Source organism: Gracilinanus agilis, chromosome 1 (genome assembly GCF_016433145.1).
Source record: "Gracilinanus agilis isolate LMUSP501 chromosome 1, AgileGrace, whole genome shotgun sequence".
NCBI lineage: Eukaryota > Metazoa > Chordata > Mammalia > Didelphimorphia > Didelphidae > Gracilinanus > Gracilinanus agilis.
Window position 1 is genome coordinate 528,267,984 of NC_058130.1, and position 23,835 is coordinate 528,291,818.

General features: G+C 39.9%; 1 protein-coding gene across 1 annotated transcript in view; it reads left to right on the top strand.

Annotated features, from left to right (window-relative positions):
- KLHL14 (kelch like family member 14) overlaps nt 1-23,835 on the top strand; it is a 137,351-nt gene that overhangs the window by 98,744 nt on the left and 14,772 nt on the right. Inside the window, exons 3-4 of the mRNA XM_044658033.1 lie at nt 690-779; nt 14,871-14,949. Coding sequence (XP_044513968.1) covers nt 690-779; nt 14,871-14,949 — 169 coding nt within the window. The remainder of the gene's footprint in view (nt 1-689; nt 780-14,870; nt 14,950-23,835) is intronic.

A 23,835-nucleotide genomic window follows, 5' to 3' on the forward strand; every position in this document is an offset into this window, starting at 1 on the left:
AAATGTGTGATTGTGCTGCTAATGGCATTGTACAGGAAATTAAGCGTATACATTTGGAGAAGGCATTAAATCAGCAGGACCTTAATTTAAAAACTTCAAACTGTATGGAAATGCAGCTTGTTCATTGCTGTGGAATAGAAAGCTACCAAGCACCCTGAGTCTGCTTATGGAAAGCATGCCAGCAAAAACCGGGCTAGGCAGAGTGTCTTAACAGTTTGGGGTGTATATTCAAGGTTACAGTAACACAGCGTTCCCCAGGAAATGCTACCCATCTCTGGCCATTGTGGTATGCCCGTTATCCTTCCCCTCTCACCCCAAGAACGCCACCTATGTATCAGGTATTTAGGGGTGTGCGTTAAGTAAGCAAGTGACTAAATGAGTTCTTGAGAAAGTAAAGTAGCAGAAGCTGGCTGTTCTGCAGAAATTTGTGGAATAACATTATGTAAAATTAATCAAAAGGGGCTGGATCTGAAACTGCTGTCAACACACCACTGATCCCCTGTGTACATAGCTCGAGATTCGCACGTGCCCTGCTTTACTGCCTCATGCTCCCTTCCACTGTTTGTAGTCTCAGATTTTGCACGCCTTGATTAAGGCAAATAACGGGTATGCCAAGTTATCGAGTTCTAAGATAGAAAATGATATACATCTTGATGGTGTTTTATTTTTTTCATCTTTTTTCCCCACAGTTATGCCCTATAACAGTGCCCATCACTGTGTGGTAGAAGTGGAAAACTTCTTGTTCGTGTTGGGAGGAGAAGACCAATGGAATCCCAATGGTAACTATCCAACCTTTAGCATGGAACTATCCCCTTCTTTGCTTGGCTCTGCAAATATGCCTCTTTGAAGCCCTGAGTAATAGAGCAGTCAGACTTTGAGCCGATATCTGGAGGGCCAATCACGCAGCCAGCTGAGGGCACACAGCATTGACACTCATTCTGGAAATTTCATTTCTCCATGATGTTCTGATTCCACATTCTTTCCATCTCCCTCGAGGAATGCTACCACCATCAGCAGTACATACTCTCTGGAGTAAAGGTATCAAACAGCAGCTGTTAAGGATTTTAACCATCATTTCCACCATCTCCCTCCCATCCTTATTATAATAAAGTGGTGACAGGAAGTGAACACTATTTTTTTTCCAGCCTTTTTTCCAAAATGTTTCAGCTGAAGCTTCTTTCTAGTTCATAGCTCTAGAGCTGGGCGGGATCTCAGAAGCCATCTAGCCTAATTCCTTTATTTTACAGAGTCTCAGGAAGTTTAAGTGACTTATCCAGTCACACAGAGAATAACTATGAGGGATGGGTTTTGAACCTAGAATTTTTGTCCTCTTCTGAACTGGTTCTGTTCTAGTCTCTGTAGCCCTCATGTTGCTTATACAGATTGTCTCCAACTCCCCTTTTTGATGTGTTTACTTCATAAATTTACTACAAAGAGAAATTAAGTCATTTTACATGTTTCTGAGCTAAACACAGAGAAGAAAGACTATGCCTTACGAAATGCACAAAATTATCAAGATATTGTTTAAAAGCTCGCACATGAAGAAGGAGCTGCCTCTGTAGCAGCCTGTGTAACAGAGACAATTATGACTGAGAAACCATAAAACAGCTTGCAGGTACACATTTTTGCTTTAAAACCCCAGAACATCCAGATGAAATTACATATACTGCATATATTTTATTGTGAATGCGCCATTTCAGCATCTGCACCAAACCAAATTATAGAAAATTGTTACATCTGTTCACTTCTCAAAATCTTAAAGAAAACCAATCCCCGTTACCCTCTAGACCATTTCTATTGAGAGAAAGGGGGGGAAATGGGACAGCCTTTGGAGAAAAAACCCTTCAGCCTTATTGTCAAATCTCTTCTGATGCAGGCAGGAGGTTGGGTTTGTACCCTCTGACTATCAGATACATTTCATGTGGGGAAGTTTGGATTGGAAGCAAAAGTCTTTGGGATATTGATAGCCTCTCCGCTGAGTTATCCCATTCGTGATGGATTGAAGGCATTGCCAGGAAACTGACAGGAATGCCATCCACTAGAAGTTCTCCACTTACTTACTGCACAAGTTATCCTGCCTTTGAACTGAACGGGGTATTTCATGACTGCACACAAACACTCCGAGTAAGGGGTGTCTTCAAGTGAACCACAGTGAAGGCTTTGCAAGCTGCTCCTTTTGTCACCTGGATTAAAAATAAAGTGTGACAATGAAATGGCACAACCCACTAATGGGGATTATTAAAATCATAGTTTCTTTTTTTATAAGGATTTTTTTATTTTCTTTTTTCTATATCACTATAGTAATCCATATATCACTTTGTATACAAATATATAATATTTTAAAAGATAACTAATAAACCTGAACCCCACCCCCATCATACCAGTACATATTTTTCAGAGGGAGACCTGGCATTTTTCAGGGAGACAACCAAAACATGGTTGGCCTTCTAGCACCTATTTAAATGCAATGAGATCCCCAAAGCTAAAAACATGAAATGAAGTACTCATGGCAAACTATGCGATGCCTCATCATCTCATCTTTCTTAACCTTTAATTTGCACTATATTGGTTCCTATGTAATAAATGTGAAGAAGTCATCCTAAATTTTACCTTTGCTTTTTTTTTTAAATAAAGACAGTTCTTCCTCAGAACAGCTAGGTAGTATAGTAGATAGAGTTGGGAGGACCTGGATTCAAATCTGCCATCAGACGCTTCCAAATAGCTGCATGACCTTGGACAAGTCACTTAACTCCAACTGCCTATCCTTTACCACTCTTCTGCCTTAAAATTGATACTTACTGATTCTAAGACAGAAGGTAAGGATCTGAAAAAAAAAAAAAAGATCATTCTTCCTCCCCACAAGATAGTATTTACCATTTTAACTAAGGGAAATGTTATAAATTTTAAAAGTTCTACTATTAACCCCTTCCACCCTACTCCAGGGGCTGCAGCTAAACTTAGAGGACAGGTTTGTTATAGTGTGATGAGCAGTGTCAGAAGAGCCAGGTTCAAATTCTGGCCCTGCATATATCTCTGTGACCTTGGAAAATTCACTTCACTTTTTCTGGACCTTGATTTTCACACCTATTAAATTGCTGGGGAGAGAGGGGAGAAGTAAGGAGAAAGAGAATATGACCACTAAGCTCTAACATCTAACAACAATAACAATTTATTATAATAGCTGGCTTAACTTCCTCAGAATCCATATTCTCTGACTTTCCCACAAGAGCCATCAGTGCCGTGGCTAGGTCATTGGACTGGGAATCTGAAAGAACTGAATTCAACTCCCACCTCAGATCCATAGGAGGCTAGATGATGCAAGGAATAAAGAATTGGACTTGACGTGAGGAAGCCCTGAGATCAAATCCAGCCTCAGACACTTACTAGCCATATAATAGCTAAGGCACTTGACCATTCTGTGCCTTAAGTTCCTCATCTGTAGAATGGAGTTAATAATAGCACCTACCCCCAGAGGAAGAACTGATGAATAGAAACAAGCTGAACATAGCTTTACATATATCTTTTGTCAAATGGTGCCTTCTCTAGTGTGGAGTAGGGAGGGAGGGAGGGAGGGAGGGAGGGAAATATCTGGGAATTTTAATGTAACTAATTAATTCATTTCAAAAAATAATCACACCAATCTCCCAAGGTTTTTGTGAGGATAAAACCCGATAGTGTTTATGAAGAACTATAAAAATGCTAGCTATTATTTGTCATTAATAGAATCAAGGACCCTGAGCAAATCATCAAATTATCTATACTTCGTGTTTCTCATATATGAAGTGGGAGGGTTAAATCTGATGGCTTTTGTTGTTCCTTTGAGATCAAAGTCCTTCATTCCCTGTGAGAGACTGATTAGCCCATTTAGGGTAGCTGTGCTATTACATTAAGCATTGGTTCCAAGGCAGAAGAGCAGTAAAGACTAGGAAATAGGGATTAAGTGACTTGCCCAGGGTCACACAGGTTGGAAATGTCTTGAGGTCAAATTTGAATCTACAACCTCCCATCCCTACACCTGGCTCTCTATCCCCTGAGCCACGTAGCTGCCTCATGCTGTGCTATTTCTTAGGAGCGAGATATTCGAGATCAGGAGTTTGTTCTTTTAATCTCTAACCCTTATGTGACTTCATCAGCCTTTTTTTGTAGCTCATTTACTCTCTTTTGCTTTGTCATGTCCTGCACCCCTAATCAAGGCAGCATGGGGGGAGGGAAGCGGTGAACAAAACCAAAACTGCCAGTGTTTGAATATCTCTTGGTGAATATTAAATCAGTCCTGAATTATCGAATCTGGAGGGAAGCTGTTTCCCTTCTTCTGACTGAGGACTCCTGATAGTCCTGGTGTCACTGATATAACTCCTCATTTAAATGGCTGCTGGAGGGGCTAGTCATCTCAAAAAAGTGTCAGCTTGATTTTGAAATTTTATCTTTTGAGCCAATTCACAGTGTCTGTGTGACAAGTGGTGCGCACCTTCATCCAGGGCTGAGCTGAACTAAACAGGGACTGAGCTCTTTTAAACAGAGTTATTTGAATAAATTGGAACCATCTTTCAGAATCCCCAGGAAGAAGGCCTATTGGGAGCTCTGACTTCCACAATTTCATCTGCTGCAATGAGAAACCCTAACTTTCAAAATAAGAGCTCACCTGTGTTCTTTACTATCATTTTTTCAACTCTTACTTTCTGCCTTAATAACAACTCTAAGACAGAAGGGCAAGGGCTAGGCAAACAGGACTAAGTGACCTGACTACAGTCACATAGTGAAGTCAGATTTGAGCCCAGGTCCTCCAGACTCCAGGACTGGCCCTCCATCCACTGTGTCACCTTGCTGTCCTCTGCCTGTGTTCTTTAGATGAGTATGGTAGCATCTCTGCTCCTGCAGTCAGTCAATCAGTCAGCAAACATATATTAAACTCTTACTGTCTGTCAGGAATTAGGGGATGGAAGTGCTGAGGATATTAAGAAAGTAAGATGGACTGACAAAAGATCCCGTAAAAGCAAACTGTCAACCAAATAGAGCCTAAAACGCTCCCTTTCTACCATGATCATCCAGGCATGTGGAAGGGTTCTGAAGGGACACACTTCAGAAAGCATTGACTTCTGATGGGAATTAAGACAAACTTCACCATTTCCTGTCTCTCTTGTCTTGTTTCTATCTCTCTCTTTCTCTCATTTGCACATGCATACACAAATACACATAAATATATGTGAATATGTGAAATGACTTGGTTTAGTAGACCATGAATGGCCCTTCAAGTCAAGAAGACCTGGTTTTGAATCCTACTTCTGATACATATTCTGTATCTCTCTGGACAACTGACTTAACCTCTTGACAATCCCAGACAACTTAGTTACAGATGAATTGGACTTCTGGGTCCATAGCCAGGAATTCCTCATACTAATGAAACAGGACCAGCCAAATACAAATACATATGTATAGTATATGTATAGGAGGAGTATGTGTGTATGAGATGCAGGCAAAAGGCAGCATGGACTAACAGTTAGAAGATAAGAGTTTAAGTCCTTTCTCTGACACAAACTCGTTGGGAGATCTTGGATAAATCACTGAATTTATCCGTATAACTTTTCCATATAAGTCTCAAAGACTATAAGTTGCAGGAAAGTGTTGGTCTGCACTAGAAAAAGGGGCAGCTTAGATGCCTTTGTGAATAGAGCACTGAGCCTGGAGTCAGGAAGAAATGATTTCAAATCCAGCCTCCGACACTTACTTAGCTGTGTGACCCTAGGTCCGTGTTGGCGAACCTATGGTACAGGGGCTGGAGCATGCCAGAGGGGGTTGCTCCCTTCCCTCTCTCCACCTGAGCCTGAGGATATTTCTCCCATCACCTACCCCTCTGCCCAACAGGCCAGTGGAAGCACTTCCTCCCTCCCCTGTCTGGGGTAAAGGGGTGGCTCACAGACACCTTGAGGGTTACAGTTTGGGCACTCGCTCTCTAAAAGGTTCCCCATCACTGTCCAAGGTGAATCACTTAACCCTGTTTGCCTTACTTTCCTCATCAGTAAAATGAGCTGGAGAAGGAAATGACAAGCCATTCCAATATCTTTGCCAAGAAAACCCAAAATGAGATCATGAAAAGTCACGTACAATTGAAATAATCAAACAACAATAAGCACTAAAAGAGGAAATCCCTCACTGGCAATTATGAATTCTGGGTTTAAAAAACTAGATAGCTAGATATAGATGGATAAATGCACATATTTATTGAGCATTTAGTAATCATTGTAGCTAAAATTTTATGTCTGGTGCTCTGTCCACCTAGCTGCCATTGCTTCCTTCTGCATACACCTATGTGTGTCTATATATTCAAGAGTCAAAATTCCTGGTGCATTTTTCATAAGTGATATCTTATCAGTCTCTTACAAATTCCCATTTTATACTCGTGGTACAATAATGACAAAACTATAGACACGTGCTTATAACACACAACTCCTTTTGCTTCATAGTCCATTAGTCAACCACCTGAACAGTGTTGTGTTAAATACAAGAGCAGTATACTTGGTACACTAGCATGGTAGTCAAGCTCATATTTTAAAAGTTTGGGATTTCTCATTGCACACCATAAAATCGCTAAATGCCGGGCTCCCTAAGGTCATGGTTTATACCTATAAGTCTATGTTCCTATATATATATATATATATATATATATATACAGCTTTAAAAACAAAACCTCAGATGTTGTCATCTAAACTTCATTGAGAAATGGCCAATAAAGGGGTGGCAGTAAAGATCTTATTATTTCACTTGAAGTTGGCATTTACCACCCAACTCTATCCCTTTGTCCAAGACCAGGGTAGGCTGACGTTTGTCATCACGAAATTTGAATGCTCTCCTGAGATTCTGCCAAGATTGGACAGTTTCTTAAGAGAAGAATGGCGCCCCCTATTTGAGGATATCTGTGGTTCAAGACAGAGTTCTTTTAAGGGCTATAAAAGACTTGAGGAAACAGAGCTAGAGCCAGAAGGGACTTTGTGGACAATCTATTCCGTTTTACAAATTAGCAAACTAAGGTCCAGGGCCCAGTGAGATTAAATGACTTGTTAATTTGTTGATTGAATGATTTCCCCAGCTCACATGAAGAGTAAGAGTTAGAGCTGATTGGTCTCAAGTCCTGTAATGCCCAAACCAATGTTCTTTGCACTATATCAAGATCTAGTCCAACCCCATTATTAGCTCAATGCAGCCACCTAGAGACTAGGCTTCCAATAGCAGAATTGATCTTTGTCTCTATTCAGGCATTTCAAAAATTTCAGCCACGTCTGACCTCTAGTGATCACATTTGGGGTTTTCTTGGCAAAGATACTGGAGTAGTTTGCCATTTCCTTCTCAGGCTCACTTTAGGTGAGGAAATTGAGGCAAACAGGATTAAGTGACTTGCCCAAGGTCACATAGCTAGAAAGAGTCTGAAGTCAGATTTGAACTCAGAAAGATGAGTCTTCTTGAGTCCAGGCTCAGCGAGTTATCTACTGTGCCACCTAGTGCAGAACTGATTTTTAATTGAATGCTATCAGTGAATTAATACAGGCAAAGGTCCTCTTAGGATGGAATGGGATTGTGTCATTGGACATTTTTCAAAGAGAAGGTTGAAGTAAAAGCAAAAGACCAGTTAGAGGGCACCCAGCTTCAGATAATTTAGCTTGTCTAATTGGCATGAGAATTGAGTGACTGATTAATAGGAGGCTGGGTGGTTCCAGGTCTGGGAAGCAAAGAAGTTGGTACAGAGACAGGTGAGCACTAAACCCATATGATTTGTAATTAGCCAAAGATTTCAGTGCCCCCAGTAGGCATTGTGCTTAGTATGATACCTTCTAACCATATGCCCCCCCACTGTAAAGGCAGGAATGTAGTAATAGCTGGGTATGATGGTATACAGCTATAAATCATGCTCCTGGGAAGGTTGAGGCTGATGGATCACTTTCATTCAATTCTGAGCTCAGAAGGGCTGAAAAAAACCAATTGGGTGTTCACACTAAGTCCAGCACCAATACAGTAATCCCCTAGGAGCAGGAAAGGGAGTCAGAAGAAAGAATTTTTAGTGCCTACCATGTGCTAGGAACTTTGCTAAGTGCTTTAGAAATATTTTATTTGTTCCTCATAATGACCCTGGAGGTAGACGACGCTATTATTATACTCATTTTACAGTTGAGGAAACTGAGATAAGCAGAGACCAAGTGACTTGCCCAGAGTCAAGCAGCTAGTAAGTATCTGAGATTGGATTTGAACTCAAGTCTTCCCAAATCCAGAGCTAGCACTGTATTCACTATGTCACCTTACTGCTACAGGGCTACCAGGCTGCCTAGGGAGGGGAAACCTTACCTTGGTCAGAAAAACCAAAGCAGGTTAAACCTTTTCTGCTGATCAGTATTGCAACTGAGCCCATGAGTGGCAGTTGTACTTCCAGCCTGGGCAAGATAGAGAGACCCTGCCTTTTACTTCCCTTTTTCCCTTCAAAAAGTAATTGATTAGAGGGACAGCTAGGTGGCTCAGTGAAAAGAGAGTCAGGCCTGAAAATGGGAGGTCCTGTGTTCAAATTTGACCTCAGACACTTCCTAGTCACATAACCTCAATTGACTAGCCCTTACCACTCTTCTGCCTTGGAAACATACTTAGTATTGATTCTAAGACAGAAGGTAAGAGTATAAAAAAAGTAGTGGATTAGTCAAAAAGAGAAAAAGGGAGGTTCCAAATCAGCCAGGAAGAACTCCTGGGCAGGGAAAAAGACCCTCCAAAGATAGAGAATAGAGCACTACAGGCTCATGCTTGCGGTAGTATTTTCTTGAGTCTGGTGTCAACAGCCAATAAGAAAGTTTCAAGTACTGTTTGATATGGAAACTTTAGAATCTATATTGTCCATAGCCAATTGGGAAAATGGGAGAGCCTGCTGTAGGGGAAAACCCTTACAGAATGGGTAGTTATAAAGGAGGGGTGACCCTGGTAAGGGAAGACAAGGTTGACCAGAGACTGATCTGTTACCCTGAGGAGCAAGGAGTCCTTCAGGCAAGGTCTACAGTGAGAGTTAGGTTCTTGTTGCAGTAGGTGAGGCAGCAAACCCCTTCCTAAACTGAAGCTCAAGCTGATGTATCTTCAGGATGCACAGGTTACCTAGGTAACATAGATAATCAAGGTAGCCCTTGATTGCCCCAGCCACCTAGCCACCAACATTCTACCTTGGCAAAAGTCACTTCACTCTGGAATTACCAAAGCAAATGGCCCCACCAGTAGTGAGATGTCCAAGACACCTTATTTAAAATTCAGCCAGTTATTTCTCTGAACTCCTGTAAGCATGACTGCCAGACTGAATTTTTTTCCAGGAAGCTCTTCTCCTGAGGCTAAGTATAAGTGGGGAGCCTCAGTTGTTGCAGCCCATAAAAGGGCTTTTTCCAGCCTTTGTGATCCTAGGCTGGAATGCCACCCTACTGCATAAATCATTGTGTACTCAATGAAATTGCCATCTGAAGGTGCTTCCCACTACCATGCTATTTGGGTGGGCCAATGCACCACTGTCCTGCCAGCAATTAATTAATTGAAGGGGGCTGGATGAACTCCTGGATTGGTCCACTGCACTGTAACTGGATGACATCCTTATCCTGTTCTATTGCAACTTGCTTTTATCCCTTCGTCACATTTTGTGCTATAACTGGAAAATGCTATCATCAGATCCTGTTTATATTTGAGGGCTTTTCCTGGATGGCAACAGCTTCCAAAGGGATTCACGCTAGTTCAAGATGTTGTAGATATGGGTCCTCCCATTTTGAACAAAAGCATTGCACTGGTTTGGAGGCAGTGCCAACGAATATTTACCATTAATCCCCAAGTATTCAAGGCGAATCACTGAAGAAAGGGGCTACTTTCTAGTGAAATATCAAATAATACAGACACGGGAAGAGATAGTGGTAGCAATGTCTTGGTCCTATACTAACTCTTTTTTGTCTAGGAAAAAAAAAATGATGCCTCCAGGGTTAACATGGGCTAGCGTAGTGTTGACATAGAATCTATGCCAAATAAGAAAGATCTACATCAGGAGACCCTTTGCCCCCAGACCAGTAACATACTATTCTCATTAGCTAAAAGTGAGAAGAGCTATTCTGTGATGAACAGAAAATTCAAAAGTTAGGTTGCCGGGGGAGACTTGAAAATTCGTAGGGGAATTTTTATTTTACTCTGGAGGCAATAGGGAGCCACCGGAATTTATTGAGTAGGGGAATAACATAGTCAAATCTATACTTAAGGAAGATCATTTTGGTGGAATCTGGATTGGAGTGGGAAGAAATTTTAGGCAGGGAAACCAAATGGAAGGAAATCCCAGGGAGTTATAAAAACTTTCACACAAGGACAGATAAAGATGGAATTCAAGACTACTATTAATGTGGGAGCTCACCTGGATCTGTGACCGTGTTCCCGTTTACTGAACCATAAACCCACTGCTATGGTGTAAAATAATCACTCTGGCTTCCCTGGAACTCAGTGGGCTAGTATAATGAACACTAGCAAGGGGCCCTTTCTTTGACCCTGCCTTAAATATCCCCGCTCTTAATGAGTGAGACAGAGGAATGATCAGGAGCAGCTGCTCCTAGTGACTGGCCAGCTGCTGCTGCACCTGCATTTTGGCATCCTGCCTTTCCATGTGTTTTCAGCCCCCTAGAGACAGTGTATCCTTGATTCCTACATTGGCCCACATCGGAGAACTTTAGTCTCTAAGTTATGCTTTTCAGAATCTATTTCTTGTGTCCTGACTCACCATCATCTTCTACCCTCTTCACCGCTTACTACTGAAGCCATCCATCGTCCCTGTCCTTTACACCCCTCCTGGGGAGCTCCTTTCCCTTCTCTTTAGGAGAAGGTGCCTTCTATTCCTCCCATTATGGTGAACAACTCAATGCTTATCACCAGGTTAAACATGGAACCCGCAGGCTGCTGTCTGCTTCAGCTTCTTTCTGTGGGTTGCTGATGGAGCACTCCTTCCAGTGAACACAGAGGAGAAGGCAGCAATATAACCTAATAGAACAGAAGTTCCTCGAGGACAGCAACTGTTTCATTTTTGTCTTTGTATCCTTAGTACTTAATGCATTGCCTGGTACCTAGACTAGAAGGCATACGGTCTTGTGTAACACCCTCCAAACTTTTGATCACAGACCTCAATCAACAAAGAATTCTTGAACACATATTCCTAATACCTACTTACTTATCTATAATTGGTATGATTCATAAATTACATAGCACTGGGAAAAATTACCTCACTTGCAAGATCTCAACTAGTCTTCAGTCAAAGTTACCTTCACCTTTTTAAATTTATTAACAGTAGATTAGGAGAAAGGTTAAACATTACATGTGTAATATACTACTTTACTAATAATTAGATGACTACAATTGTACATTTAAAACATAGACAAAATTAAAAAATGTAAGGATATAATAATGATGAAATCATATTGAATCCTAGTGTAAATAGAAGGCATTGGATTTGATGAATTAAAGGAGTGACATGGTCAGACCTGTATAAAAATCACTTGGCTAGTTGTGTGGAAAATGGATCAGAGTGGGAAAGATTAGGTCAGGGGGAACAATTAGCATGGTCCAGGAGATAGGTAATGAGGACCTGAGCTAATATAGGACCAGGTAAACAGAGAGAGTGGGATGGTACGAGAAATGATAGAGGTGGCTAAGTAGGAAAAGAACCATCTCTGAACCTAGAACAGTGATAGGCAACCTTTTGAGCTTGGTGCATCAAAATTCACCAAAAAAATAAGCATAACTCAGGTGGCGTGTCATTTTGAGAAAAAAAAACATAATTTTGCGATATTTATAGTTTAAATGACAAAAATGTATAATTGTAATATGTAACTATTTAATAAACCAAAATAGGTAAATTAATATAGGTAGAATTGTCATCTATAGTGCACAAACTGTCTACACTACAACAACAACAAATGTTTCATCCTCGGCATGCGGCCCCATACTTATCTGTATGCAAAAATGGCTACGTGTGTCAGTGCTGACACGGATGTCATAGGTTTGCCATCACCAACCTAGGATCAGAAGTCGTACGGCCCTATGTGAGTCATATATACTCTGTCCGCTTCAGTTTCCTTATCTACAAAATGAGCATAATTGTATAACTCATCTCCCAAGGCTGTTGTGAGGATAAAATGAGATGAAGTGGACGGAGTGCTTCACAAATCTTGAAGTGTTGTTACGTGAATGCTAACTATTCATACTGGCAACAAATTGGATGTGGATGAAAATAAGGAATCAGAGGATGAGTCTGGGGTTGGGAACTTGAGTGATTAGTTGTGCCTTTGTTGGTAACAGGGAAATTTGGAAAAGGGAAGGGTTTGAGGTGAAAGATAATGTAATAAGATCTGCCATGGATTTGACAATCCATCCATCTTGTCATCCTAGGAGATTCATTGTCCCACCAAAAATGACAGAGGTGAAGAAGGCTCTTAGAGTCTACCATCCCTAGAGTACCGAGTCTCCAAAAAGATACAGAGCTATTAAAAGGGACCTAACCTGAAGCCATGAAGTGATCTTAAGGCCTGGGTTCTGGGGGCTCCAGGGAATTTCCTGAATGGCACCTGCATGGCTGCCTGTTCCTGTGCTCTGGTCAAGAATAGGTTCTTAACACCTTGAAGAGCCCTTGTCAGGGCAGAAAGGAAGATGTTGAGAGTTAGCATATATAAGGGAAGAAGAATGAGGGAGTGTGGTTATTTTAAAATACAAATATTAGAAGAGATTGACCCTCAGGGAAAGTGGGATATGCCCTTATGCATTTTATGATCAGCTGATCATAAAACCATTAAGATTATGCCAAGGTCCCCTTAGGGATCTGGAACCCACTTTGGAGACCACCAGTTTAGAGGACCTGTCATGGGAACAGATAGAGAAGGTCCCAGTGCTGATAAGCCCTTTTACCCTCAGTCAGAGAGGTCCTATCTGCCCTTAGACCCATCCTGAGAATAAAAAGAGCCCTAAGGCACAGGAAGGATATGATCATTTGATGAGGAGTAAAAGAGCTGAACTACCCTTAAGAAGACAAAGGAAGGAATAGATACAAGCACAGCCGCTGATTTTGAAAATGCCCCAACCTCTTTGTGGTACTGTAGTCCCAGATTGTCCCAAGACCCAGGAGATAGTCAAGAGAGTCTCCACTCCCATTGGCAGGTAGATGAGAGGCAAACACAGGGACAGAGAATCCCCACTCGTCTTGTTGGGGCTGCAACTGGAGCACCAGGAGTCCTTGGCATCCCAAGTAGGAATTTTGAAAACATTTTCTCCCCAAAATATGCCTGTCCTGATAGAAGCACCCAACCGATTTATATGTTAGGGGCTATGTCTGCCTGTCTATAAACTGAGTAGAATTTGGAGTCTTTGTTTCTGTATTTAGTTACAGATACATTGACAGAGATTTTGTCACATTAAAAGCATTTGGGGTTGAATTCTTCTTAGTTGCTTCATGGAAATCAATGCACGCTATCTTGCTTCAGACTTCCTGATTTGCTGTCAATCTGTATGTAAACTAAGGTGCATTTTAATATTAAGGAAGCATTAATATGCTTCTAGGGCTTGACAGAAGGGATAAGCTAGTTAACCGGCTTAGGGCGTTCATGTTTCCCCTTCTAACAAACACGCTCAAAATATGACATAGGCAAAGATTCTTCCTCAGTGCACACCTATAATTCCCCCTAACCTGTACTAAAGGAATATCCTGAGCCCTCCAGCATGACACGCATCTCCTGACTCAAATCATTCATTACAGTAGCTCTGAGTCATTTTTACCAAAACAAAAAGATTTCCATCCCATTTCTATGGTGAGAAGACAGGTTAAACCACTTAGATTCTTTTTATGGGACCATGGGACAGACAGCACAGCAGAGAGAGTACTACATTTGGAGTCAAGAAGGTCTGCCACACTGGGCAATTTGTTTAATCTTTCAGGGCCTTGATCAATAAATAATAATAATTGTCATTATTATTATTAATTAATAATAGCATTTAGATAGCACCACTTTAAATTTGCAAAGCTTATCTCATTTATACTGTGATAACCCTGAGAGATATTTATTATTATTCTTATTATTATCCCATTTTACAGTTGAGAATACTGAGATAGAGGTTCACTGACTTGACCTAGGATCACAAAACTATAATGGAAGCTGCACTTGAACTCAGGTCTTCCTGACTACTAGCCCAATGCTCCACCCACACTGCCACCAAATTCCAAAGACTTTTACTTCTAAGTATGACCTTAATAAAATTTTATAGCCAAAAAATTTTTTGAAAATAGTAAGGGAAGAGAGAAGGGGGGTCGGGTCAGCTACATGCCAGGGGCAATGCTAAGTACTTTACAAATATTACCTTACTGAAACCTTAGGGCGAGCCTGGGAAGTAGGTATTATTTTTAGACCTATTTTACTGTCAAAAAAAACTGACATAGATGGAGGTTAAGTGATCTCCCCAGAGTTACACAGTTAGGAAGTATTTGAGGCAGAATTCAAATTTAGATGGTTGACTCTAAGCCCACACTCTATCTAGTATGTCACCTAGCTGCCAAAGTAAGCAATATGATATATGGACTACCCCCCAAAAAAATCCTGGCAACTTCTAACAAGATAATTTAATTGAATTAGCATTTCGAAAATGGAGAGCCAAAAAGTACTCATGGAATGTTTTTACACTTGTTTTGAGTGTCGTTAACTTCAAATATTATTGAATGTAATCTTTTTGTTGAGCATGTATCTCTTCTTGCTTCCCTGATGAACAGTATCTGTTTTTATAAAAGCAGTTGAGTTGTATAATACAGTCATTTCCCTCTAAGTGTGCTGTGTCTTAAGTACCACACGAATGTATTTTTACAGGAAAACACAGTACAAACTTTGTCAGCCGATACGACCCGAGATTTAACAGCTGGATCCAGCTCCCACCCATGCAAGAAAGGTAAGAGCATTTTTCCTGTTGTCCGCACTCTCTCTGCTTGGTCCCCAAACAATACTGCTGCTTCATGGTTTTCAAAAATGAAGCAACTATAAAATTCATCACTGAAAGACACAGGTTTTGCATTTATCAAACCAGAAGAGGCAGTCAGCTTATTGATGGGCTTGCTAGATCAGTGAGGAGGAGAAAAGCAAGTTAAACCAGTCACTGATTTAGCATCTTATGGAAAGAGCCCTGGAGTAATAGCTAGAGGACCTGTGTTCAAATCCTCTACCTCTTCCACTTATAAGATGTTGGGCAAGTCACTTGATCCCTACAGCCCTTAGTGTTCTCATCTGTAAAATGAGGAGTTTGGACTACATAGTCTGTGGGGTTCCAAACATCCAATCCTAATAAATGACTTGTTCTTCAGTCAATTTAATTCCATGCAGCAGCTAGGTAGTTCAGTGCATAGAGAGCCAGGACTGGAAACAGGAGGTCTTGGGTTCAAATATGACTTCTGACACTTCCTAGTTGTGTGATGTCATTTACCCTAATCGCCTAGCCCTTGCCAATTTTCTGCCTTAGAATCTATACAAAGTAAGACAGAAAGTAAGGGTTGAAGAAAAAACGTAATTCCGCAACACTTCAACCAATTTTTTTTTTAATTTTAAACCCTTAACTTCTGCGTATTGACTTATAAGTGGAAGAGTGGTAAGGGTAGGCAATGGGGGTCAAGTGACTTGCCCAGGGTCACACAGCTGGGAAGTGTCTGAGGCCGGATTTGACAACCAATTTTTATAAATTCACTGCTGTGTGCAAGGCATCATGCCAAGTACTTGAGATACAAAAACGATATTAAAAATTAAAGTTTCTGCCCTCAGCAAGCTTAGACCGTACTGCAAGGATACAATATTTGAGTAACAAAATGACAATCAGCCGGGCAAGGGGAATACAGAACTGGCCTTGGAGTCACAAAGTGCTGACTCAAATATTGCCTCTGTCATCTACTGGCTTTATGGCTCTGGGTAAGTTTCTTAACTTCTCAGTGCCCCAGGCAACTCTCTAAAGCTATAATTTATAGGTCAGTTTTCATATGAAATCATTCCCCCAGCCCCAAAATGAATACAACAGAATATGAGGTGGAAGAAATGACTAAAAACTATAGGAAAACTGTCTTGAACCTCTAGGGAGTGTTATTTCAGATAAGTTTAGGAGAAGAATGGGTTTGCACTAGTTTATCAATTCCTGTTTCCATAGAAGGAGAGGGGAAGAGATTCCAAAAGCTAAGGAAACAATCAAAGAATCAAAGCTGGAAAGGGTGTTAGCCTCCAATCTCCCCATTTTATAGATGAGAACATATCAAAAAAAAAAAAAAAGGTACAGAGAATGGAAGTGATTTGCTGAAGATCACATAGGTACTAATTAACGGCCATGGCTTAAAGACTCTTAAAGATTTAAGATTTCATAATCTCTAAAGAGTTTTTTTTTCCTCCTTGAGCTTGATTCCAGCAAAGACCTATTTTCATCATTTATTAATGAATTAAATGGAATAAACCCTTTATTCATACATGCATATTCATGTGCTGGAATGTGGGGTACTTTCACTTCTTTCCAAAGTGACAGCTGTATCTGCTTAAGCAAATGTTCACTACAACTTTCTTTCCTCAAGAGAGAAATTCAGGAAAGTTTTTGAATCCTTTCTCCATTTTATCCTTTCCTTCATGATCCTTTGTTCTCCAACAGATTTTTTTAAAGAAAATATATTACCTTCTTAGGTAGCCTCCACTGTGTCAATAAGTTCCTCAAAGATCATTTACAAATTAAAAATGTTACTCTTGATTTCAAAATGTGTATTAGTCCAGCATGATGGCATGAATTCAGACCATAAAGAAATCCCAGTCCTTAATTGCTTACTCTATATAATTTAATCACAAGTTACTTCCAGGTCAGGGAGAACATATTAATGAAAATAATGAGATATAATGTATTATGAGCCACATAGTTCTTTTTATGTGATACCTAATTCAGACATTCTTCAAGATATTATTCCAATCCAGGTAACTATCTCAGGAGCTTTTCAGATGAACTGGAAACTCCATACTCTTTAAGTCTTTCCTCAGTATACACTATCTGGCTTTCTCCATGGACTTCATGATCACCATTAATGTTACTCTTTCATTTATAATCACAACTATTTAAAATAAGCTTTAAAAAATACAAAGAAAACAAAAGAAATTTAATCTGTTTTGAAATGTCATCTTCTCATCACAATAGTCCCCTTTGCTGGGGGCTTTAGACCAAGATAATTAACCTTCATGCCTTCAGCTTGGGAAGCATAACTCACGTCGCGGTCAATTATCTCACTGTAGAGCCCCTAAGGATGGGAAGTATTGCTGCAAAACCTAATTAGTAATTTTTTTTTAAAATGTGTATTGTTTACTTGATAGTCCATAATGACTTCCTCTGAGGCATTATGGCCTATCATGGCAGGGTCCTACTTAGACAATTTTTAGCAGATCATTGACCTGATAAAAGGAGCTGCCATGGTCTGCCGGCACCCGGCAGCCACCGTTGACAGGATGGACTGTTTAACGTTTCTTTCTAAGTCATTATGGTCTATCATGTCAGGTCCCTACTAAGAGAATTTTTTTTTAGATTCAGAACAATCAACTCGATAGACCAAATAAAGAGCTTCATATAGGACTGAGTGGGAAAAGGCAGGTCTCCCAGAAGCCCAGCCAATCTTCAAGTCTCAGATCTCTTATGGGTCACTTTACTCAGGCAGTAATCCATAACTTAAAATGAAATTTTGCTGTCATCAAAACACTTCCACTCAAAATAACAAATAAGATCAGTAGTCACTGTGGATTAATCAACATATAAGAAAAAGCAGGGTAGGAAGGGAAGGGAGGGAGAGAGAAAAGAAAGAAGGAAGAAAGGAAGGAAGGCAGGAAGCAAGGAAGGAAGGAAGGAAGGAAGGAAGGAAGGAAGGAAGGAAGGAAGGAAGGAAGAGAGAGAGAGAGAGAGAAGGAAAGAAAGAAATACCTAAGGGAGGGAAGGGGGACGACAGAAAGGAAGAGAAGAAAGGAGAGGGGGAGGGGAGGGGAAGGAAAGAAAAGGAATTTTAATATTTTTTCCTAAGGAAAATTAATTAATATCTTTTTTCCAGTCAGCAATATTTGCTTTAATTACTTCAATGATTTTCTTAACACTATGAAGGGCAAAAAGAAAATTATAAGAAGAAGAGCACTATATAGAGCAATCTATGTTTAAATCCCTGTTTTGCTGCTTTCTACAGTATTATGACTTGGGCAAGTCATGATTTCTTTGGCCTTTAGTTCTTTAGCTATAAAATGAGAGGGTGGGGTTGAATGGCCTTTAGAGTTCCTTAAAGCCCTAGACTCCATCATCCTAGATGACTAATATATCTTCCCTTTTAGAAAAAATACCCTAAAAACCACCTGAGGAATGCCTTGACTATTCACAATCCACAGCCTATGGATTTTATTTAAAAACAAGAATAAAGTTTTATCTTAGAGCAATCCTGTCTGATAGTTTAGATCCCAGAGTTAGGATTTGAGTGAATTCATTCAATAGGCATTTATTAAACACTATGTGCCACCCACTCTGCTATTGACTGGTGTAAAAAACAACAGTCCCTTTCCTCAAGCTTACATTCTATGGGTGGGGATGAGGGGTGAGGGAGTGTGTATATGAGAGAATGGAGATGGAAGAATAGGAATGGAAAACAACATCCTCACAGAGGTAAATATAAACCATGTGCAAATTAATAACAAAGTAATTTCAAAGATGAAAGAGACCCTAGCAACTGTAGCAGGTATATTATAAGGAAGTGAGCCTCAAGGAAAATAAGGATTATAAAGAGAGATGAGGAGATAGAGCATACCAGAGTCTGAAAACTAACATTGAAAGATAAGTTTTGGTATTTTTTAAAAGTTGAAGTTCTCTAGAAGCAGACTTTTTGGACACTATAGCCATGTAAACTTTGCCCATGAAAATGATGTTCACTAGATCAGGAACCCCTGACTCATTTCTCTGTCTCAGATTGAGTTTGAAGTTAAAAATCTCTAATTTTCAGAAATTTGATGGGCAACACAGGCAAGAAAAAAAAACTTGATAGTTTCCCTTTAAAAAGAGAAGAAGGTAGGCAAATCTATGATTGGTTTATAACAATGGTTGCTTTTCAAACTGAGATAATGGTGTGGGTAATACAAGTTTAAGCTTTTTCCAGGGTCCAGGACTCCCCACCCTCACTAGTGGTTCCCAAACTTTTTTGGCCTACAGCCCCCTTTCCAGAAAAAATATTACTTAGCACCTCCTGGAAATTATGAAACTATTTATTGAACTCAGAATAGAATGTAATACAAAAAAAGTGTGGCCATCACCGCCTCCCTGGATCACTGCAGCACCCAAGGGGCAGTGGCGCCCACTTTGGGAATCACTGCTCTAGAACATGGCAAACCTTTTAGAGACGGAGTACCCAAACTGCAACCCTTATGCTGCTTATGAGCCCCACCCACCCCCAGCCCCACCTTACCCCAGACAAAGGAGGGAAGAAGTGCTCCCATTGGGCTGCTGGGCAGAGGAGCAGGTGATGAGAGAAATGTCCTTAGGCACAGAGGAGAAGGGGAGGGAAGCAGCTCCCTCCAGCACAAGTGCCATAGGTTTGCCTATATGGCTCTACACCCTACTATACTATACTCAACCATGTTCTCTCTATTTTTCTTTGAGATTTTTTTTTCAAAAACTTCCTTCTGAAGTACCAAGCATTGCTTCCATCCAGGAGTGTAATATACAACCAGATATTACCACGTTCTCATCTCTTTTAGAATTTGTTGGGTGTCTTCTGAGCTTTTGTTTAAGCAATAAAATAATCTAAACCAGGCTAAGTCTTTTACAACAAATATATTCCCAGGGTGAAATCTTGTATGGTAAGTGTTGAACCCATAACCAATGTATAGTCATGGACAGACCATACACTCTATCCATTATATATAGCCCTATTCTCTATGTATAGTGACCTCCTTGAGGGAAGGGACTGTATTTTTCCTTTATATCCCCAGTGCTTAGCACAGTCCTAGAACATAGTAGACACTTAATAAATAAATATTCTTTGACTAGCTGGTGTTTCTTTGATGCAGTTCATGAACATTTTCTCTTTGGAGTAGACCAAGATTTGGTTTCAAAAGACTCAAAATCTTTTAGGTTGGAATTTCAGAGTAAAATTGATGTTAGTTTGGCAAATGAAACAAATCTGCTGATTTTTTTTTCATTTCACTCCTAACAGTGACACTCTGTGGATGAAGTCAGGAATACATGTAGAGGATCAGATTAAGAAAGTATTAACTAAGACAAGCAAGTTCTGAAAAGCTCTAATTTTGTTAGACGGAGATGGGACCAAGGTAGAAATGTTAGGAATTCTTCATAGGTGAGAACAAAAGAAAAAAAGAAGTCCTCTCATGCTATTAAAGGAAAATCTACTTTAAATACCAAATATCTAGGATTCATCAAAATATCTGGGTTAAAATTACAATACTTAATATTTCTCATTAGTTTAGATAGATTTTTGCATTTTCTAAGAAAAATTCCAACTATTACTCCATACATGCACACGTGAGTGCATGTACAAGCACACCACACACACACACACACACACACACACACACACACACACACACACACACCAAATGATTTTCAATATAAAGTGAAGTCAAGAATAAGCAACAAAATGATTTCAGAGGCTTATAATGGCATTATTGACCTTAGTATCATGAGGACAAACCCATGTGCTCTCTACATAGTAAGTGCTTGAGTATTCTAAACTAGGTATCCTTAGCTATGAATCAGTGTTTTTGTCTCGTAAAGTAACTTTAAGAAAAAAAAACTATAGCACTGGTTCAAATATTTCACTAAAGAAACTTTATAAACAGTAAAAAAGAAATATCTGCTTTCAAGACAAGAGTAAATATATGCTCCTTGAAGGCAAACACTCTTGATTTTTGTCTTTGTATCTCCAGTGTCTACCGTAGTACCTGGCAAATAGCAGGCACTTGAGAAATATGCTGAATTTATTTGAATACTGAATCCTAGTTGGAATTATGAGGTGTCCTATTTTACTGCCCATTTGTAAATGCAGAATTTACTTGATTCTTCAACCTGTTTCACCTGGTATCATATTTATATAGTTTTATCCTAATAAATTATTTTCTTTCCTTTTGTTTCCTACATTGTTCCAGTTTTTTTCATAGCACACATTCTTTTTAAAAGCAAAATTAATACATTCAGCAATTATTTCATGAGTATTTAATAAGTGCTATAGGAGATACAAAGGTAAATGAGATAGAGACCCTTCCCTCTGGAACCTTGCAGAGTAGATAAGGTATATTCAAAGAGCCAAATTATGAGGATGTGATGTTCACCATTTAAGAAACATAGACTATATGTAGGGTACTAAAGAGGAAAAGATCCTTTTCCATTTCAGAGTACTGACTTTTTACATATTTGTTCATCCTTAAAAAGGCCCAGCACTAAGCTCTGTACAGTTCCTATTTTAGTTGGCATGTAAACTGCTGAAATCTAGGAAAGATAGCAAAATGATTATTTCTCATAATATGGAAAAACAGGTCCAAATTATGGAACTAGACTTGAGGTTAATGGGCACTCTTTTTTAAATCATTGTCATCACTACTAATCAATGAATGATTCAATCAGTCATTAAGTATTTTTTAAACACCTACTATGTGCCAGGTCTTTTTCAAGAGGCTGGGAATACAAAGGCAAAAGCAAAGAAGCGGTTCCTGGCCTAAAGGACCTTGCATTCTATTAGGAGAAATAGAATACAGCCAAGTACCATTGGAGCCATAATTTTTTAAAAGACAATAAAGCCCCCCTCACACACACATGCCTGCACCAATTCCGGAATGACAGGAAAAGACCCTATAAATGATTACTATATGTAGAAAATAATGACCCAATAGTTGGTACACGGGAAAAGGACCTAGGAGGTTAGCCAAGCCAACCCACTCAAGGTCACTCTGGCAGTTAGCAGCAGATCCAGAACTCAAATAAATATTCCCTGACTTCTCCACTTCCCTAACATGAGAAATTACCCCCTTAAAACTTGCATGTCAGCAATGGATAAAAAAGTCATAGTTCTAATCAGATTAATTGCCCTTCTTTTTTTAAGGAATGAGACTATGTAATGTGAGAAAACATCTGGAAACAGAGAAAAATTCAGTTAGTCCACGTGTTCTCTAGAATCACCTGGATGTGTACCCGTATGGTAGATCTGGATGACTTAATGATTTTTTTTCTTTTCATACAGATATTTTGAAATTGTATAGCTACCACTTAGTAGAATGCTTAAATTTAAAGTGCTTTGTGGTAAGGGTTATTAATAGAGGATGTTACTTGCCTAGGGTCACACAGCTAGGAAATCTGCCTGAGGTCAGATTTGAACCCAGGTCCTCCCAACTCCAGATGCACTCTATACACTAAGCCATCCAGCTGCACATGTAAGATAAGTTGGGGGGTGGGGGTGGAATCAGCAAAGGGGAGGCACCAGAATTAAGAGATTTAAGGAAAGGCTTCCTATAACAGGTGGGATTTTAGCTGGTACTTGAAGGAAGCCAGGAGGCAGAGGTGAAGAGGGATAATATTCCGGGAATGGAGAAGAGGCAATGAAAGTGCCTGGAAGTTTTCTCCTTATGTTAGTCCTAAATCTGCACATTGTTCCTAGTTCTGCTTCTCAAGGACAAGAACAAGCCAAATACTTCTTCCATGTGACAGTCTTTCAAACACCTGAAGACGATTTGAAAATATGTTCCCTTTCCATTTCTTTCCTCCTCCTGACTAAAGACCTTTATTAAAAAGAAATCCTTTCTCTGGACATTTCTAGCTTATTTGTACCTTCCCATTTTTAAGGTCCAGTATTTGGCATAGTACTCCATTTGGCACCTATCTAGGAATAATACAATGGGAACGCCACCTTCCTAGACCAGAACACTATGGCCTTATTAAATCAAACTACTCTAACATTAGCCTTTTTTTAGCTATTTGTTGACTTGTATTGACTTTATTTTGCTTTTATACTTCCAAGTTAGCTACTCTTCTCCCTTAACATAAGGCCAACCATAGCCATTCCAGAGTGCCAGAGTATAAAGTAGTCATGGATTCACTTTTCTTGCAACCTATGTTCATCTCACTCCTAAATCCAGAGTCTATGTAGCCTGCTCCCAAGAGGGCAAAGGACAGGCTACAGAGTAGATAAATCAATGATGGCTCAGGAGATCCATCTGACATCTTAGAAACATACAGATTACATCTTAGAAACATAAGGTTCCCATTCAAGCTGGCCCTATTCTCTGTTTCCCATGGATTTATTGTTCCTGAGACAGAAGGTAGTTCACCTGGCTGCTGCTGCTGCCACCTGTGTGCTTGCTTTTCATCAGTTGTCTACATACAGTCTTTTTTTAAGCACTTACCTTCTGTCTTAGAATTAGTTCTGTGTGTTGGTTCCAAGGCAGAAGAGCAGTAAGGGCTAGGCAGTAGGGGTTGAAAATATGTTTCCTTCCCATGCCTTTTCTCCTCCTGACTAAAGATCTTCATTAAGCATCTTATGCCCAGGATCTCACAGCTAAGACATGTCTGAAGTCATATTGGAACCCAGGAACTCCCATCTCTAGAACTGGCTCTCAATTCACCTAGCAACCTAGTTGTCCCCTAAATATAAAGTCTTAATTTGGGATCCTCAAGGTCAAGACAATCTCAATAAGTCTGAAGGTTACACAGAGAGAGGGAAAGGGAAAAAGAGAGGTGGGGAGAAAGAGGGAGAAGAGAGAGAGAGAGAGAGAGAGAGAGAGAGAGAGAGAGAGAGCTGTCTCTTAT